Source organism: Ptychodera flava, chromosome 4 (assembly GCF_041260155.1).
Source record: "Ptychodera flava strain L36383 chromosome 4, AS_Pfla_20210202, whole genome shotgun sequence".
Lineage (NCBI taxonomy): Eukaryota > Metazoa > Hemichordata > Enteropneusta > Ptychoderidae > Ptychodera > Ptychodera flava.
In genome coordinates, this window is record NC_091931.1 from 28878478 (window position 1) to 28899751 (window position 21274).

The 21274-nt window shown below is 39.2% G+C and overlaps 2 protein-coding genes across 2 annotated transcripts in view; both read right to left on the reverse strand.

Moving 5' to 3' along the window:
* Positions 1-21274, reverse strand: part of LOC139131393 (sacsin-like) — a 97085-nt gene that overhangs the window by 20132 nt on the left and 55679 nt on the right. The window lies entirely within an intron of this gene.
* The window catches only part of LOC139131395 (sacsin-like), a 30204-nt gene that overhangs the window by 7432 nt on the left and 1498 nt on the right, over positions 1-21274 (reverse strand). The window contains exon 2 of the mRNA XM_070697424.1: positions 19534-19617. Coding sequence (XP_070553525.1) covers positions 19534-19549 — 16 coding nt within the window. The 5' untranslated portion in view covers positions 19550-19617. The remainder of the gene's footprint in view (positions 1-19533; positions 19618-21274) is intronic.

The window sequence follows — 21274 nt, forward strand, 5'->3', positions numbered from 1 at the left end:
GTTTCCACATAGTTTTCTGTACACAACGAATTTGAAAATCGGGGTTCGAAGTTTCAAAATATCAGTATTTAGCCCCTATAATCATATTCCAAATACGACGTCCGATTATTGCGATAGCAGTCCGATTACTACGCACTCAACATGGGTCAAAAATTTGGCGAGTCCCAAAACCGGACCGAGACGAGTCGAGACGAGACCAAAAGACCTCCTATCTTACTGATAGAAAAGTTACGGTTTTTTGCACATAGGCAGCATCTGTATCAATGCCACGGGCGTTGTTCCACTTCTGTCTTAGTTAGTCAAAGAAGTGATATCCCACTCCTACCATCGACTTATGCTTGTTCATTTTCGTACATTCTAGTCAGTGGTTACATAGCCCTCCGAATCTGAATCTTAATCTGAGGCTGCCTCAAATTCCGCACACATAACATACATGAATGTACTATCGGTAATGCAGAAAAATGGTGCAGCCACTGTATTAAAATTAAACATATGAGCTCTCAGTTTACTTTCCTTTAATGTGTTTATAAATGGTGAATCTAATTTCTAAAAAATGATTACTTAAATCTCCTGTAAGTATGTTTCTAACACAAGGTTACCTTTTTTGAATTCACAGTAGATATCATAGTAGAATCTGAATCTGGCGCTTATCGCTTATAAGCCAAAATGCCGACGCAGTTCGCATGTTTCAAGTTCGCCTTGAACTCAAGTTGAAAAAGCTCAACAAATCTTTTTTAAGTTGTTCCAATTGTTGATTGTGCTATATCTTGCTTTGTGCATCAATCTTTGACACTATCAATAAACTGCAAGCTTACTGTAGTGTTGTATATATGATGTATTTACAACGCTTGGCCTGAGGGGTCATTATGGTCTCGTCTCGACTCGTCTCGGTCCGGGTTTTGGGATTCGCCCAAAAATTTGGCAACTTTGACCCCCTAGTTTATGACACTTCTGTCGGTGTTAGCAGTTTGAGGATAAAACACAAAGTTTCGAAAGGTATGATAATAAGATTTCGTAGTGCTCGTCATTTATGAAACGGCTTTGGGCGAAATTCACTACCCTGTCCGAAAACTGACACTGAGTGTAAAGCTCCGCAGATGTTGTCGAGTATGTCGAGTATCTGAAAACAAGGAAGCCATCGATGACAGCCAGCGAAGTTCGCGCGGAGCTTTTAAATAGTGAACTCTGTGACATTGATTCCTTGCCCTGCCCACAGAACTATATACGACATCTTTAAACGAGATTTGAACTATAGTTACAAGAGGATATCGCAGGTACCTGCAGAACAAGTTACAGAGCAAAAACATAGAACGTGTCGTTCGATACATCGACATGGTTACAAGCCTTGATCCACTGCAAGTACACTTTTCGACGAAGCCGGGATAAAGCGAACGAATATTCTTCCAACTCACGTCATTTTGAAGAGAGTCGCTTGCCGCGTACTCGATGAGAGAAATCTTCCATGACCTCTAATTTTACCTGCTTGTATTCCGCGTTCGGAAGAGTTTCTGAGCAACGATACAATCATTGACATCGAGTTCACTGTTGGATAACTTTATTGTGTCTCCTTCGTCATTCCGATACTGAATTTGAAATTCAGCCGTTTTCAAACTTGAGATATTTTCCTTAAGGTTCCAAGACAAGAAATTGACCATTTTAAACTAACAATTCTCTAGTGTTTAATAAGCTCAGAACCCCGTAAATTGTATATTTTCGGAAAGCCTAGATAAAGGGGAACATTTTGGTTACCATAGTGTCACCATTGTTTACATAACCATAACGTGACAGGTAATTTGCATATCCTTTCAAAAATCGGTTTTCCCTATGTTTTGTTTCAATACTTCGAGATATGTGGCTGAAATTCATGTGAGTGCAAGCTATCCTACAGGTCTTCGAAAGCGTATCTCAGAATTTTTTTAACCTTCTTAAACAGTTTTTATGCCAGAAAAACTTCCAGAGCAGTGAATTTAACCATAGTTGATTTCTTTAAAATTGTGCTCCAAAAAAACTAAGCAAGATATAAAAAATCTGAGACACACTTTGAAAAGCATTGTGACAGCTTGCATTCCAGAAAGTTTGAGTCAGATATTTTGAAGTATTGAGACAAAACATAGGGAAAACCGACTTTTGAAAGGTTATGCAAATTATCTTGTCACGTGATAGTATGTAAACAATGGTGACACTGTGGTTACCAAAATGTTTCCATATATGTAGGCTTTCAGAAAATGTATACTTTACAGGGGTTCTGAGTTTATTAACTGTTAGAGAATTGTTAGATTAAAAAGGCCACATTTCTTGTCTTGGAACCTTAAGCAGGCACACAAGTTAGAAATACGTTTTACGTATTTTCGTCCCGCAGTACTTCACTTGAAATTGGTACATGTCGCTTGGTCAGTGCACAGAGTGCGCGCGTGTACTTTGTGAAACATTACAGGTCAATATTCGCGCGCTTGGAGTGATTGCAGTTGATACCATTTGTATAAAGGGACTCATTCTATGTGGACATTTTGAGGAAGGCTAGCACCGATGAAAAATCCGCATGTGAAAATGAAATCAGTGAAAATATATATTATTCTAAATAAATGACACGTGAGACAAATGAGAGTGTAGTTGTACCATTCACATTTTATTTCACCAACCCACAGACCGTTACCAACCAACCCCTTGGGCCAAAATGAATGACCCTTTGAGCTTATCTGGTAGACTCCCCATGACGACGTTCACTTCCTCCATAAAACGACGGCTTCACGGGGGGGAATGTGATATCAGATATGTAAGAATACAACAACATCACAGCGGTATACCTAAATACATCGGAAGTTTGGTGTGTGTGTAAACTTATCGCGACGGCAATAAGAAGATCAAGAAGCCCAGGGTCTAGCTGTACAATGACAGGGTTTGCTCTGGCTACTCAAGCTGATTAGCCTTTTTGGCTAATACAGTGTGAACACAAGTAGCCAGATTTTTCTTTTGAGAGGTGAGGTCAAGGGTCACACACATTCATCTCGAAGGGTCAAAGGTGATATCATTAAATACTCAAGAGTAATGATAACCAGATATTTCAGGTCTGCCACTTTCTCACACTGCATGAAAACCCAATAATACTTACTGTATGGCGCGTAATGCATGCCAAAATTAACATCCGTTTCTTACACCACTGACCGAATTTTTCCACTAGTCATCCACATTCGGCTTGCCGATTTCTGAACCCACTCACTGAATTATTCAAGTGGTTAGCGATTTCTGAACCCACTTACTGCATCCTTCACGTGGTCAGCGATTTCTGAACCCACTCACTTACATTCAAGTGGTTAGCGATTTCTGAACCCACTCGCTGAATTCTTCATGTGGTCAGCGTTTTCTGAACCCACTCACTGAATTCTTCATGTGGTCAGCGTTTTCTGAACCCACTCACTGAATCCTTCAACTGGTTAGCGATTTCTGAACCCACTCACTGAATCCTTCAACTGGTTAGCGATTTCTGAACCCACTCGCTGAATTCTTCATGTGGTCAGCGTTTTCTGAACCCACTCACTGAATTCTTCATGTGGTCAGCATTTTCTGAACCCACTCACTGAATCCTTCAACTGGTTAGCGATTTCTGAACCCACTCACTGAATTCTTCATGTGGTCAGCGTTTTCTGAACCCACTCACTGAATTCTTCATGTGGTCAGCGTTTTCTGAACCCACTCACTGAATTCTTCATGTGGTCAGCGTTTTCTGAACCCACTCACTGAATCCTTCAACTGGTTAGCGATTTCTGAACCCACTCACTGACATTCAAGTGGTCAGCGATTTCTGAACCCACTCACTGAATCCTTTAACTAGTTAGCGATTTCTGAACCCACTGACCGAATCCTTCAAGTGGTCAGCGATTGCTGAACCAACTCACCGAATCCTTTGACTACTTGCCTACATTCCGCTAGGCACCCCAGCAGACTTGATATTTTTTCTATCATAATCCGGTCACTCAAAAAGAGACCCGTCAAATTCACTCACGGATTCTGAAGGTGGCTGACCATTACGCTAGGGGGTCTTTATCAAAGCTTGTAAGATGTGACCCGGAAATGAATCTTTACTGAGTAAGTAGCCTAATAGATACTGAATCGCGTGGTTCGCATGCCCAGCCCGCCTCACAAAACGTGTACAATGAACAGTAAAAGGAGTGAAAAATGACTTCTTGTCCGGAGCAGAAGTCAGGCTTTCTTGACACACAAGACGAAACGTAATGACACCACCGTCAATCTACGCAAAGCACAGTCCCTCTATAGATAGAGGGACTGTGACGCAAGTTTTGTTTTACTGTGGCGTCCATAGAAACCTATGCTCTTCGAAAAGGTCTGGTCAATCGAAACTGGAGACTCAGCCAAAGACGCGCAAAAGTTCGGCGAAATACTGGAAAGATATAAATATGTAAGTGTTAACAGATTTTCAGACTATAATGAGCCGTGCAAACAAACGTCTTGAACAGCTAAAGTAACGTTGGAGGCAGTCGATTGTAAGCTTCATGCAAGGCATTGCACGTTGTGACCGACGGTACGGAGATCAAGTTTGCTGAATGAATTGAGAGAGAAAAACATATATAAATAAAAATTCAATATTTCACCATCGTAATCATTGAACTAGTCGTTTCTTCCATTATGCAGTATTATGAAAATTTCGTTGAAAATAAATGACGGCACTGCTTCTGCTCTGTCTACTCAAACGAAGTTTGGTGTACGGCCGGCGGGCTACGCTGTATGTACAGGATAGGCAATACATGTAGGCCTACAGCCCATCAACTTCGCATATCGTTGCCGTAATTGAAAATGCATAGAAAGGAAACAAATTATATCTTAAATACGGTATAAAAGTCTTACTTAGTAAATTTAAAAGTATTTCCAAATAATATCAAACGTAACGGGTATCTAATCCTCATAAGGACTACCGTAGTACAATTACCGGCTAGATGCGAGCACAACATTAATGGCGCTCCAGGCATGGTAGAAGTTCGAACACAAGAGAGATCCCGGCCGGCCTCACTGCAAAGTCGTCCCCGTGCCACCCGGCCCAACAGCAAACTAACCTCTTGGTTTGATTCTGTTGTTTACTTATTTTTTAAAGAATTCATGACACATATATCTGCACAATTTGCTTAGGCTGACATGTAGTCTAGAGACGTTTGGAGTAAGCTATGGCATACCGCTGAGCATGAACGTAGCCTAATATTCGGTCCATGCGTAAGGCAGGCCCCAAATAACGTTCTGGCTATCGACACGATGATCGTGTTGGTAAGCAAGAAAAAGCACCTTATCGACACAATCATGATAACTTGCCATTAAATGCAAATTGTACACTTATGTCACCATTTTGCTGTATCAAGTGGTCTCAAATGTATGGCTTTCGTGTTGAAAGAGTTTCCACGTGTGACTAAAAGTGTGTTCTCCATAATTAGCCTTAGACCCACGTGTTCAATTGACAATTGAATTGCTGACATAGCTTGCTAAAATCCTGTCGCTGTTTCATAATAAACAAACCAATGAAATCGTGTTCGCGATCTCAATTTTCACGTTTTCGAGACTCAAAGTGCCCCCCTAAAATGAATTCGAGAACATATACAAACAAAATTGCAGCTTCAAACATACAACAACATGAGGTGTGTGGATTAATGCTTCCCCCCCCAGCAAGTGTGTTCGAATCCCACTCCGGATGAACAATTTTTTTCTTTTTTCTTTCATTCTTTCCATTATTTTGTAATTTTTCTCTCTCTCTCACCCTCTTTTTTCCGATTTTTTCTCCTTTCTCGTTACAGTCATTGAAATTTGACAATGTCCGCTGATCTTTGATGGAGATTCAGAACTTTAAATTTACAAAGTATCATGCCTTTAGCTATAGGGAAGACAAGTGCGCGGATACACATTAAAGTAAATTACTTGCCCAAAGTTCTGTATCCTTTGAAACACAGTAACAGTACGTTTTTGAAAAGAGGAGAACAAAATAAAATCATTCGCAGGTCATTCAGCCAGCGACCGTGGACATTTGCCTGGGCAGGGCGCGGCATGGCCCCAGGAATTTTTTGGGACTGTTGGCTGAGTGAGAGCCTCTTATTATACGACACTTAACTATTCTAAGGTCTTAAAATACGTTAAGAACATTTCCTTTTATCGTTTCCTAGGAACGTTCCTTGTTTTAACTTAGTTATACCACTCTCCGCCTCGTGCCCATTGTTCTAACCATGCTTTCTAATTTCCATAACCGAATATTTTATTATTACCACCTGGCTTTCTTTTGTTTAAAAATGTCCGATTTACAAGTTCTTTTGTTTAAAAGTGTCCGATTTGCTAATAAATCGGACAGTTCTTTTGTTAAAAACTGCGGCTGACTCGCAGCGTGTTTGCAAGGTTATATCTGATTGGTCGATTGTCACTATTCACAGCAACTTAGGGAGTTTATTTGTATTGTTTTAATTATATTGGTAAGATTCAGCCAACCAATAGGATAACAGCTTCGAAATCGCTGCAAGTCGCCCCAAAAACTGTCCGGTTTACTAGTAAATCGGACACTTTTAAACAAAAGAACTTGTAAAATGGACACTTTTCAACAAAAGAAAGTCACGTGGCGACGAGTTAAAAAAAACAAATGCGAGACATTATACCAGAAGAAATTTATTTCACCATCAAGTACAGAGTAAAGACACTTTAAAAGAATCACCGGACTGAATTAATTTGCACGACTGTACATCTCAAATCAATTACAGGTCACCGTGAAATAACGGTATTGATTGCAAATATCACTTCTGTGTTAAGGCTATTGTCATCACGATCATTCGAAGCTGAAATTTAAGACTTCAAAGTCAGTTATCAACACTGAATGTAGAGGTTGCTGTCGCCTTTGGTAAAGTTAAATCTAGCTACAGGCAGTTAAATTACGATATTCAATTACCATATTGTCGTTTTTCTGAAACCGTACGATGACGAGAGCTGTACTTCCATGCGAGCGATCACTCGTGCGAGGCATGCTGCAAGACGTATACATGTGCGTGTCAACAAACCCGCGCGGCAATCCAACTCGATCGGGCAGTATTAGCGTTTGTATGTCACTATATACAGAAGCACAAATTTGGCTTATTTCTTCACTAAACAAGATTTCAAGATGGATGAAAGGGAATAACATGTAATTTCGAACAAAAAAGGATAAAAGTTAAAAAATAATGGGGCTTTAAGGCCTGGAAGAAAAAATAAAATAAAAATAATCCACTGACAGAGTGTGTTAGTTGACGTAAACGCACTTGTTGTCGACGTAAAACTCAGAGGTCAAAGTAAATTTCGACCCCTTAGCATTCTAGTAAAAATTGACACCACAATTTTTGTGACGACATTTGACGTAGGCATGACGCTGTGTGACGTAGGGGTCTTGTTTCGTGTCATAAGTAGAAATTAATGAAGTTGAGCTTAGGGAGTTCAGTACTTGAAGAATTCAGTGACTTGGTTCAGAAATCGCTAACCAGTTGAAGGATTCAGTGAGTGGGTTCAGCAATCGCTGACCACATGAAGAATTCAGCGAGTGGGTTCAGAAATCGCTAACCACTTGGAGGATTCAGTGAGTGGGTTAAGAAATCGCTGACTAGTTGAAGGATTCAGTGAGTGGGTTCAGAAATCGCTAACCAGTTGAAGGATTCAGTGAGTGGGTTCAGAAATCGCTAACCAGTTGAAGGATTCAGTGAGTGGGTTCAGAAAACGCTGACCACATGAAGAATTCAGTGAGTGGGTTCAGAAAACGCTGACCACATGAAGAATTCAGTGAGTGGGTTCAGAAAACGCTAACCACATGAAGAATTCAGCGAGTGGGTTCAGAAATCGCTAACCACTTGAATGTAAGTGAGTGGGTTCAGAAATCGCTGACCACGTGAAGGATGCAGTAAGTGGGTTCAGAAATCGCTAACCACTTGAATAATTCAGTGAGTGGGTTCAGAAATCGGCAAGCCGAATGTGGATGACTAGTGGAAAAATTCGGTCAGTGGTATAAGAAAACGGATGTTAATTTTGGCATGCATTACGCGCCATACTTACTGTATTAACATGGATTATTGCCTGTATTTTATCTGAAGAGTGCATATACAGATGAATACAGTCAAGAATCCATTTTTTGTATTCAGCAAGCTTGTATTCATGTGGATTCATGTGAATTCACGTGTATTATTCTATAATACAGGCAACTCATTCATGTGAATTTATCTGAATTGTTGGGTTTTCATGCAGTGTCATCATCATATGTATCCTCACTGCTGCTTTAATAGTTCAATAAAAAGAATGCTTCGTATCAAAACTCATGCATGACTATTGAACACCACTTGAACTTTCAAACGTCATCCAAAGAAATTGTGAAGTACAAAAAATACAGAAAAGAGTAACATCCTCAAGATCTTCATGAACGTGGCATGGCATGCCATGATCACACTGATATTGATACACGTCCGTGCATGGCCAAAAGACAGCAAAACTCAGTAACAATTTCCAAGCTAAGTAAACAGTGTTTTACAAAGCTGTTTTAAATCAAACTGGTTTGCACAATCCCTCAATATAGAAGTGACATTTTGGTGACATTTCAGCTTGAATCATACCTTGAGATAAAAATAAACGTGAAACAAAGACAACATGTGTGCTGCCATTCACGTTCAAGAGCATGGTGTGAACTAGCCCTACGAGTATGGCGAGAGTGTCCGGCTTTGGCTACGCCGCCTCCCACCTCCGCCATACAAACGCCTGCGCAAAAAAGTGGAGATTTGCGGTGCCGATCGGGACCGCAGCGATAACGTGTACAAATCAGCAAATTGGTACCTGAAACCTGTGTCGGACGATCCACGTGAGCACAAGGGATGTTCGGACAGGGTTTGCGATCACAACAATGTCTTCATTTACTTAAAAACTACGAAAAACTACCCGTAAGCGGTAGATCGGTAGATGTGAGCCGCCATGTTTATTCTCGCTATGCGAGATTACCCAGCAAACATTGCGCGAAAGCTAAAAGACTGCGAAACTTTTTTGCTGATGTTTAAAACAAAAGAACAATGACTATCTAAACTTTACTTCAACACACATGATCCGAAATGCTAAAAAGGGGTTACAACTTGTCAAAACAGTAAACTTTACAAGGTTTAAGGAAAGATTCCTCGCACTGAAAAGTTATAAGAAAAGGCGTTAATTATCCTATGCTATCAGATCAAATTTTTAAGGTCAAACATATGCATAGCTTCACTAGCAAATGTGGTAACATTGTATTTAAATAAGTAAACATCAACTTGATCCAAACAGTTTATGAAATCTGCCATTCAACCTTTGTTCAGGGAAGTATCAACAACAGTAGAACTCACTGGTATTTCGTTTCATTATGGATTTGTTAAAGAAAGTTCACACTAAATTTAATTTGCCCTATGAACAAGTTAGTATAATTAAGAATATTGTTGCCGGCAATCATAAATGTGGGATCCTGCCAACAGGTTACTGAAAAAGTGATTGTTTTGTGGTGCCACAACTGGTATTGAATGAGGTAAGTGACAATTATAGTTTTTATTCCAAGATTTGTTTACTATATTTACCATAAAAAAAGTATATCACAATAGGAAACGGCTTTTGTTCTATTACATGTTTGGAGTTCAGAGTGAACATCTGCACAGGTCTTGTAAACGCGTAATTTCTGAAGTTACCAGAAACAAAGATGAAAATAACCTTTCTTTTTTAGCTCCATGTTTGACCATAGATTTGACAAGAATGTATTAATATTTAATAATATAATATTTAATTCTTAAAAAAACGCACTCCACAAACGTGCGCTGTACACAACTGTTAAAAACGATACAAGAAGACAGTTAAAAACTTGAAAACCTGCAATTACGAGTAAAATTTAGTAAAAAGGTGGGTCTTTAAAAAACGTTTAAAAGATGCAATATTTCTGGCGCATCGAATTTCTGAAGGCAGTGCATTCCATAGCAAAGGAGCACATACCGAAAATGCTCTCTGACCGTAGGACTTATTAAAATAGCCCCGTGGAGGAGTCACACACAATTTCTCAGAAGATCGTAATTCTCTTGCCGGTACATATAGGTCAATTAAATCAGTCAGATACAGAGGTGCATCACATCTGACAATCTTAAAAGTAGTTAGTAAAATCTTGAAATGTATTCGAGCTTTCACAGGTAGCCAGTGTAAATCAATTAAAACGGAGTGATGTGGTCATATTTTCGCGTACCTGTGACTAGGCGGGCTGCCGCCTTCTGAACAGACTGCAGATGATTTAACTGGTCATTTGAAATGCCATAAAACAGACTGTTGCAATAGTCAAGTCTGGAGGTAATGAATGCGTGGATGAGTTTCTTTGTAGTGGGCTTGTCCGTTAATTTACGAATTTTACCTATTTTTGACAAAGAGAAATATGCGTTCCTACAAAGCTGACTGATATGGTCACACATAAAGCCATCCCTGTTGAGAATTACTCCAAACGAAAGGGGAGGGAGTGATGTTAAGTTCACCAATCCTAGAAGTAGATTCATGTGGTTTATTCCCAAACATGCAGCTGTAATCAGAAATAGCCATTTTTTATGAAAAAGTGTATGTTGCACAGTCAAAATCCTTCCTCTTGTGACCTTCAGTGTGCACATATTTTCTGTCAATTATGCCATAGCAACTTATAGTTCAAACAACTATACCAACTTATAGTTCAGGGATGGCAAATGCAATCCCTGAACTTGTCGGGGTCTTCAAATCTTAGCCTAAGATATCTTTCAATTATGTGTAGTCAAATGTTTAACTTGTACAATGACTTTTTCTTCATGTACATCCCAAAATGCAGAAAATATCTTGTTTATTGTTGTCTTTTCACTTTATTTTTTTCCAGGTGTCTCAAATGTTGAAATAAACGTAAAAATTTGAAGTATGTACATCAATATGTGTCAATGTAGTTTTTTGCACAGTATATTTCACATTTATCACAAGGTTAAGTTTATCAAAGTCAGGATTGTCTTTCACCACGTCTGTGAATGTAAATGGATGCACCATATCATAGTGAAAATGACTAGTTCAGTTTTTCTATAATATTTGGTTAGAGTAGCGTTTTGGTCACTTTGGCCATTTGTCAATTTGCCATCAAATTTAGAGGTTCTAGAAGGTACCTGCAAAAGTTGATAAAACTACCAAGTTAACCAGTGATGGCCAGTCCAATAATGCATTTTAACAAACAATTTCAAGAAAATCACCTTTGGCTATTTTCCTGGTTTAGAGTAGATTTGATGGAAAGCTGTAAATTATCGTTCACATTATCTGAAAATACTTTGGTAAAATTAAGAATACTAAATTTTTGTTCTCATTGCTTAGATTGTCAGAATTGTCTTTGCCTTCTATGATATTATTCCACTATTTTTTTAAAGTACAAGTGATTTTTATCGCAATCATTGATCTGCACCATGAAAAAATTCAGAATATCTAAAATGTTCCAAACCCAAAAAACGTGTGCAACTGTTCTATTTAGTTCATCTTTCCAGTTAATGATATAGTAAGCTTCCACAATAGATAACTATGACAATATAAGGAAAATGAAGGCAACTCCACACATCGGCTCTACCAAGATTGTTTAATATTACGATATGGTGAATAAAAGGATCATTGCATTTATTTTGTGTGGAAAACATGGCGAGACACCGGTGAATCGATAGTGCTTTGACCCTAGTCATGTGATCTGGGTCCCCGGTAAACCAGTTTGTTGACTGAGTGATTCGTCTTAACGGTATTTCGGAACCAAAAATGGGGTTCCTTCATCAGTCGCTCTCTTGTTTTGTATCCCCTCCGCATGGTTGTGTGATGAAGTCATCTTCGTCCTCGAGGAGGAGAAGCCAGATTCGTTATTGAGAGAGTTAGCCACTATTGACTGACTCTATAGTGAGCGATCCGGTGTGTGGTGTCATATTATAATTAGGGACTGGTCAGTTTCTTCGGCCTGGGGGGGTGGGGGCTGTGGATTATTTTTTGCCGACGTCAAAAAGTGGCTGACCCCCCCTATTCCAAATTTTGAAAACAGGGTGACCCCCCTATTCCAAATCAATCAATCTTAAAGTTTGAATACAGTACATTTGGATGAGCTGTGAATGTATTTCACACTTTCTATGCTTAACCAGATGTCCTGAACTGTTGTACAGAAATGGATGTCAATCATTAATATCAAACAGGAAAAAGCAGTAAATCAAAACTTTGATGGGTGTTAAGACTTGCCAGCCATCCAATTAAATCTCCTGAGGAACAATAGAGAGGCATTTTAGCGAAATCTGATGTGTGCAGAGTCTGAGATGACCTTTCTTGTAACATTGATATTTGTGCATGTTGCTTTCTCATACTGAATTCTCATAGAGAGAACAGAAAAGTATCAGGAATTTGTCATGCTTTTCATATGAAATGCAGATTTCATAATAGTACACTTTCACTTAGCAAACATCAAGATATCTCTGGCATATATCTCTGATTTATTAAAGTATGGCGCCCGAAGGGCGCGGAGAAAAATATGAAACATCCTGATATATATGTCTTGTATATTAAAGTAATGCACAGGAAGGGTGTGCTGAAAAATGTCTGATATATTAAAGGTATACTGTCACCTGTTCCAATTTTGCCACAGTTACCATGGAAAGAGAAAATCTAACCAATCACAGCTTTTAAGCGGGTGGCCGCTTTTTCAAAACAGCGCCCTCGCATTGGCATTTTGAATACCAAGGAACGCCCCTTTGACCATATATGGGCATATTTAGATTACAGGTGACTGTATACCTTTAAAGTAATGCGCTTGAAGAGCACGCTGAAAAATATTGAACATACATATATCTCTGATATATGTATGCCTGACATGTTAAAGTTGGGCGTGCTGAAAAATATGTCTGATTATTAAAGTTTTGGGCGCGCCGAAAAATGCAACTGGATGAAATTTGTGGCTGACACGATACATTTTAGGCAATGATGAGCCTGTGTCGAAATTCAAAAACACATTGACCCCCCCTATTGGGCATTTCAAAAACATGGTGACCCCCCTATCACCAAAGTCAAAAACAGGGTGACCCCCCCCATGAATCCACCGCCCCCCCCCAGGCCGAAGAAACTGACCAGTCCCTTAACATGACCCATATCATAAGAAGAGGCTCCCATCTCAGTATTGAAAATTACACATTTTTTCTTACCTTTGAACTCACCTTTGAACTCATTGTTTAGAAACTAAGTACCTAAGTCCATGGCGATGTTATGTCCAGCTCCTCCACGAATGTTTGTTTTGTGCCACAGAATCTCATGTGCTAGCCTCTCTGGTAGAAAGCCAGACTTAATTAATTAATGAGTTTTATTGCTGGTATCATCACTTCTCTCTGAACATGCTGAACATAAACTCAACAGCGGAATGTTTGGGATGCAATGAAATTTCCACAACAATAAAGTCAGAAAAAATATCATACCTTAAATGCCAAAAGCTTCCATATAACGATTTATTTTATTTCATTTTATTTTTAAAGCTTATACAAGGAGAGACATGGAACTGAAACGGTTTCGATAAACGCAAAATATCATGAAAAAAAAGTTTCGCAGTCTTTTAGCTTTCGCGCAATGTTTGCTGGGTAATCTCGCTTAGCGAGAATAAACATGGCGGCTCACATCTACCGATCTACCGCTTACGGGTAGTTTTTCGTAGTTTTTAAGTAAATGAAGACATTGTTGTGATCGCAAACCCTGTCCGAACATCCCTTGTGCTCACGTGGATCGTCCGACACAGGTTTCAGGTACCAATTTGCTGATTTGTACACGTTATCGCTGCGGTCCCGATCGGCACCGCAAATCTCCACTTTTTTGCGCAGGCGTTTGTATGGCGGAGGTGGGAGGCGGCGTAGCCAAAGCCGGACACTCTCGGAGGCGGCGTAGCCAAAGCCTGACACTCTCGCCATACTCGTAGGGCTAGGTGTGAACCCGTGAACTGGCATGTGCATTGGCTGAACGTAAAAGCAACTCTACTTTCCAAGATCAAACGGTCCGTGTCTTGTTAAAACAACAGCATAGCAGTGAAAATTGTAATGGTCACCGGTAAAACCGCTCTTCACAGATGAAAGGATGATCGCTGAAAACAACTGAAATTGCATGTTTAGACTTGGACTATGACAACCTCCCGGGAAAACAGGACAGCGTGAACGTGAACAATGGCGGACGTAACTAGAATGGGACTATTCTATTTAGGTAACGGGGGACATTTCGGAGGGGCACAAGTACATGTATTGGGTATACCATAGGGGAAAGAAATCAGTCCCATGGGGTGGGGAGAGAGGTTTTTTTGTGCAACGGTTTACCTTATTTGATTATATTAATTTTGACTGTGATATTTCAAATAAAGAGTTCAACTCCAAACCGTCTGACTGTTTCCTTTATTGCTACAAGTAATTTTATTAATTTTGACTGTGATATTTCAAATAAAGAGTTCAACTCCACACCGTCTGACAGCTTTATATATTACCGACAAGTCCTTATCTCCTCTCCAACTTGTGTATACACCACTGTAATTGCTCCGAAAACATTGCCAACTTGCTAATCCGCTGTCCGTATCAGCGGATTAAGTGATTGAGTCAACACCACAGCCGTCACACACGTAGTCCTTATTTTAATGCGTGTGGGACGGCTGTGGTGTTGACTCAATACTTAATCCGCTGATACGGACAGCGGATTAGCAAGTTGGCAATGTTTTCGGAGCAATTACAGTGGTGTATACACAAGTTGGAGAGGAGATAAGGACTTGTCGGTAATATATAAAGCTGTCAGACGGTGTGGAGTTGAACTCTTTATTTGAAATATCACAGTCAAAATTAATAAAATTACTTGTAGCAATAAAGGAAACAGTCAGACGGTTTGGAGTTGAACTCTTTATTTGAAATATCACAGTCAAAATTAATAAAATTACTTGTAGCAATAAAGGAAACAGTCAGACGGTTTGGAGTTGAACTCTTTATTTGAAATATCACAGTCAAAATTCATAAAATTACTTGTAGCAATAAAGGAAACAGTCAGACGGTTTGGAGTTGAACTCTTTATTTGAAATGTCACAGTCAAAATTAATATAATCAAATAAGGTAAACCGTTGCACAAAAAACCTCTCTCCCCACCCCATGGGACTGATTTCTTTCCCCTATGGATATACGTGCCATTTTGCTCACGATACCATCACGGGAACTTCGATGTCCCATTAGCTTCTTTTATCTGAAAAGTAATTTTACCAACTTGTACGACCCATTATACTCTGAAAACAGTGGCAGGGCTTATACTTAGATGAGTACGATAGTACTATGGCGGAAGACTTCCCAAGAAGTAAACAAAACACCGCAATGCAACAGAACATCGTAGAACAAAGTGACCGAACGTACAAATTTTGAGTCGCCAGTCTGGCGATTGTTCTGACCGTCTGAGTCGCCAATGAGTGAATCAATTCGCCATTTTGCCGTCTGGCGAGTGGTAGCGCGAACACTGCAATGATACTGTTTACGACTGTACTTTCCTGAGTGTGGGAAATTGTACGAGCAGTCTGACTTAATGTCTCTACATCAGAAAAATATGTGCACGCGTTTGGGACTTTGGACTGATTTAATCCACCTGCAAACATAGTTGCATGCCATTGGAAATCAAGCAATCTGCTCAACCAAACCCAATAAATAGTAAATGTTGTCAACTTTGAACACTGCTATACACAGAGATATATCTGTATCCCTTGATCAATTATCAAAAGAAACATGTTCAGCGATGTTCGATAAAGTTTGTGTGCGATGTACGACAGTGAGTATGTATATGCCAATGTTTCATGAACATTATTGCCTGTAGAGGGTCAAGGTCACAAAAATTGTAACAACTTAGCTCAGTACTAAACCGATCATCATGAACTAAAGAATTGGGATGTACTCTACCTTTTTTGATTGTGATGTCTCCACTAGACTATAGGTACAATATATGCTGTAACTTCAAATCTGATGGACAATTTGTACCTTACTAAATTATCGTCCATTGTTTCATATGAAACGATAGTTTTTAAGTGACTTACGGAGCCGTCATTATTTACGGCCTGGCGGTGGAGGAATTAAATCGGAAACTCTGAAATTTCAATTAATCCCCCCTGCCAACCTTGATGAATTTGAGCAACCCCCTCTCTAACACAGAAATTTTGACTGACCCCCCCATTTCGAAACGTAATAAATGTCAAGACAAGTTCTTGTAAAATTTACAAAAATACAGCAATAGTAAAAACTTTTCATATCCTTGAGAACCCTGCTGGATTATCATAGGTTATCTCATGGCGATTGTAAAAGATGAAACCAACAAAATGAAATTAATTCAAAGTCTCAACAAAATGTAGATATAAAAGCTCACGCTTTAACCAGTATCCAACCATACAGTATTGTTTACTTTGAACGGGTATCATGACAGGGTTTTCACTAAGATATCTGACAGGGCAGAATTTGAAGGTACAGGGGAGAGAACACGGGAGAGGCTGACGGGAGAAAATTCAGAGGAGGTTGTAACCTCTTTTGTGTAGAAAAGTTTGAGGAATTGATGTGTGCAATGGTGAAGTCTTATGCAATAGGAAAGGTGTTTTCAATTTGTGTCTTTAAAATATAGTAGTTAGAACACCAGAAGGAGAGAGCGCGAGAGAGGGTGCACAGGTATAGAGGTCTAAGGTCATTTAAATTCAGAAAAATAATACTTTAAAAATCTTCTCAAAACGGCACGGTCAATAACCTTGAAATTTGATATGTAGCATCTAGGTAGTATGGTCTGATAAGTTTCTTTTTCAATTTTATGTAAATGCGGTGGAATTAAAATTAACAGCCAGGTCATGTGACCAATCAAAATATGAAGGCTCAGGTGCGCCAGTACTCAGTATGCCTAATACACCCAACAAGTTTGAAAAGGCTGCGTGCAACGTTTTGGAGATCTAGCTTTGCAAAGAATTTACGGAAGAAGAAGAACAGGAAGTTGAAGTGATCCAGAGTAAATACAATAGGGGCCAAGTCCCGTAGGGCTTTGGCTCCTAAAAAGTATCTAAAAATGAAGAACGCAAGACAAACAAAAAAGGCTTTTATAGTCATTCTTGTTTCATCTAGCTAGGGATTTATAGTACCACAAACTTTGGGTTTGTTTTGACAAGCAATATTTGGGTAAGCCAAATGTAATTTATCCACTTAGTTTGTGAACTTTGTACATCGTTTGGCTTGAGGTAAAAAACACATGCGACTTCTGATAGTTTGTTGCACAGGTAGTCTTAAAACCCTTTCGTGCTCTGATTTAAATTAAAACTTGGTGTTACCTGACCTAAGTCAGCCCAACACTATCTGCCGAGCCCACGGATAGTCTTTGCCAGCCCTTCATTTATACTATAGAAATAACGGGCGACGCGCTGACCATTAACGTTTATTTGTGGGCAAGGGCAAGAGGAAAGCCAAAAATTAACGGGCGAGGCTTGCCGAGCCCGTTAATTTGGCTTTCCTCGAGCCCGCGCCCACAAATAAACGTTAATGGTCAGAGCGGAGTCTGTTATTTCCATTATATTATCAGCGAACCCAAGAAAACCGTCAAAATTTGCGAACATTTCAGGAGCGAACGACAACTGGGCCCCAGAAACTGAGCAATACGTGACGCACTATCACGCGCGCTGTAAAAAATTGGCAAATCCGGAGATATTTTCAGAAAAAAAGTATCTCATCTTGACCTACAAGTGCTCCATTTTATTTTGTGATTGATTATGATTTACGTTTGAGGTGTAAAGTTACGATACTTTGAGTTGTTGATCTTATTATTCATATTCACGGGCATGTAAACAAACCATTACTGTGTATTTGTGGTCAGTCACGTGGTTCAGTTCGACCAATCAAAATGCGACTGGGCAGGGCATGGTAATATAAATAAAGAGTAATGTCTGTTTTACATTTTCATTCGAGTATTCACATTGATACATAACATGTGATTTTGATTAAAATATATTTGAACGAGGGTTTTCAGTTAGCTATTGGGACTTTTTACAACCTTTTATGGGCCCATGAATTTCAGATATTTACCTTATTTTTACAGAGTGTCCAATTTTCCTTTAGTACATATGTACTATTTAGCGTTATGTACGTCCCATACAAATGAGTGAAATTACTGAATGTGGGAGTTTGCATCACTTCAAGTTTCAGAAATTTTGTAAGTGACAGTTTCTTCTGTTTAATTCACTAATATGAATTCACCTTGTCACGGATGTTTATGAAGTTCTTTTAATATAAACCTTATTGACATATTTAATGTTTCGATGTGTAGGGCTGGTTTCCTTAAGCTGTTACTAATGTTATATCACATGGGTTTCTGTCCAGATAAACAAGTTGTCCTTAAGACAAACAAATCTGGAGTTTATATCCACTGAATGAATACGTTCTGTCTGGAAAGCTCGAAAATACCAATGACAACGGAGATGTATTCACAACACTTTGATCACAGTGTCTTGAATTAAACCCCGGCTGGCAAAGATCCGAGATCGGGAGTAATTAAGGTGTTAAAAATATTGTGAGGTATTTCTGTCTTTTGTTCTCCTTTATGATTGCAATCGTAATACATAGGTCAGAGGCCACCCGCCGGGAGAACAACAGGTTTCGCACATTGACATCAAACACAAAAACAACCAAACATGGTATTGTTGTTGGTTAGTATTTTTCCCTAGTCACCTAGGTCATTTTACGTCCTAATCATCAGACTTTCCCGTTCTCGGTCTTTGCATACGTGAGTGAGAGAATCTGTGAGGCTTGAAAACGCCGCCATTTTGTAAAGAAGCCAACACAATTGTTTAATTGTGTAATTTGGAAATTCAAATGCACTAGATTGAGTGAGGCTGGTGAAAATACAACTTGCATAGAAGATGTACGGAATATTGTCTTTTGTGACGCTGATAGTTGTACCCACAACGATGCTATTTACTTCTTCTGTTTGCAGAATAGTGAATCTCAATATATTCCAACTTTCCAAGTGACACAAAATTGGTTCATTTTATTCATTTAATCACAAATCCCCCAAGAGACAATTACACAATATCGCGAATGCCACTGAACAATTTATACATTATTGAATGCAAGGGAAAGAATGTTGAAATTACAAATTGATCAAAGCATAACATAACAAGGAACATTTACTCGATTTTTTCAATTCAAGCTGTAAAATAATTCAGGGTATTTGATCACAAGGTACAAATAATTCACGCCTGTGAAAATTGAAAGAAAAACAAATCACAAGAAGAACGAATAGAAAATAAACGGACTTTTTATAAGTCCACATTGTCTGATTGTGTGCTTTTCAACTATAGGAAACACGAACTAGAATTAACATAACACCGGACGTCCCGGACAGAGTTAAAGAAAACACATGTTGAAATTAAATAAAAAACAACTTACAAACATTCAGATTGCCAAAATAAGGCCTAGTTATGCTTGAAGAAATCAATGGATATACGTTTTATGATTTTTGCAGAGCCATTGTCCTTACCTTCACTTGAAGACATGGTTTCTTCTACACTATAGGCCGTTCAAGCCGAGTAAGCAGTCGAATTTAATCTTCTCCGGGAAGCCACTTGGAAAAAAGAAAGACAGACATATGTAAATTTTAGGATGATGTAAGAACACCTGCCAATTTCCAACAATATAATTAATATACTTGTTGTTTCATAATATCTTCCCTAGCTACAATCTGATTCAGATTGAACGTGAAGATGTTAATCATACGAAGGGCAGGGTCAATCCTACCTGTGGGCCCATAGCTGTGGTGTCTTACCACATTTAACCCCTCCACTACGAGGGAGGAGGTAAAAAGTCTTAAAAGTCAAAATCAGCCCGTAAAGGCAGGAATCCCGTCTTAAACATGTAGATTGATGCTCGTCTATTCTATATCAATGTGACAAGTGCATGCTAGTCGACACTAAGTGAGAAATGGAAGTCACTCATTTACAGCACACACATGCACACATATACAAAACACACGCATACATCGGGAAAATGAAATACTGATGTAAACATAATTTGGACCATTTATGAAATTCCTGAGCAATTCTTCACATATCCGACTGTATCTATTATTTTAGGTTAAACTGCACATAGTAATTCATATTAACATATTCGGATGCTTGTTCACGTTCCATCGCTGAAATTTGACTTTCGTTTTAGTCCTGTGCATGTTTCGCAAAGTAGGATACAGCGATGAACGCATTTTGCTTGCAAACGAAGAATCTCTCATGTATCGCCTGTTGCCGATTTAAAAGTTCTTTGATCACAAATGTTGTAAAACAGATGACACCATCTATCTTTTTCGTAGAATTAAGTCCATTCATTCACTTTCGGTTTGAATTCTTCGAATTCACGTTATATTTGCGAGAGCCTGTCACCGACTGTTCGGCTTCTCTTCTTAGCTCAACATTGTGTGAATTTACAGGGAAGATGAAAACGACCTCGAGCATTTCTCTCCTCACAAAAAATGTACAGAAATAAACACAACACAACAATGACAACTACAACAACAACAACAACAACAACAATAGGAACTAGGCGATTATCCGTGAACGTTTGACCACAATACGGTCTTGTATCGTTAAAGCTGATTCACAATAAGGCAGTGTGATATTTTCTTAGTTTGCTGGTGTTTGCTACGAATTTCAAGGCGCTGATGTATCTTACACTTTAGAGTTGGATATAAATAGTAGGCAATAGTCTGAAGAGTATGTATCGCTCCACAGGATTTGAGCCATATCATTCAATAAAATACTGACCGACCAGCGGGAAATAAAACACTTGTAAAAATGCAAAGGATAAAAACACGGACATTTCTGGTTCAACCCTTCGTCAGCACTAAAACACGCTGGAGTAACGTGGAAATACAAGGGTTAAAAAACAACAACCAATCAACTACTGGAAAGATCGAATGCGTTGAATTGAACATTTAATGCAGCTGGTGCTGGAGTGTCTAGTGTGTAACAATTGTGGCCTGTTCGAGTTTGTGACGGGTAGAGTCGTTCGTGGAATTGATTGCAGCAACTGGTATATATCACACCAGACCGGCCGCGACGGGGTGGTGTGCAGAAATGTTTCTTGACCACCGGGTAATATGAAAGTTTTTCTGTCGGTCACAGTATTGGTGCAAAGATGTTCGACAATATAATAGCATGCTGCAGCGTTTACCTCTTGTACAGTAAACAACGTTTTGGCCGACGTGCGTGTCAGCTCGTCGGAAACCTTAG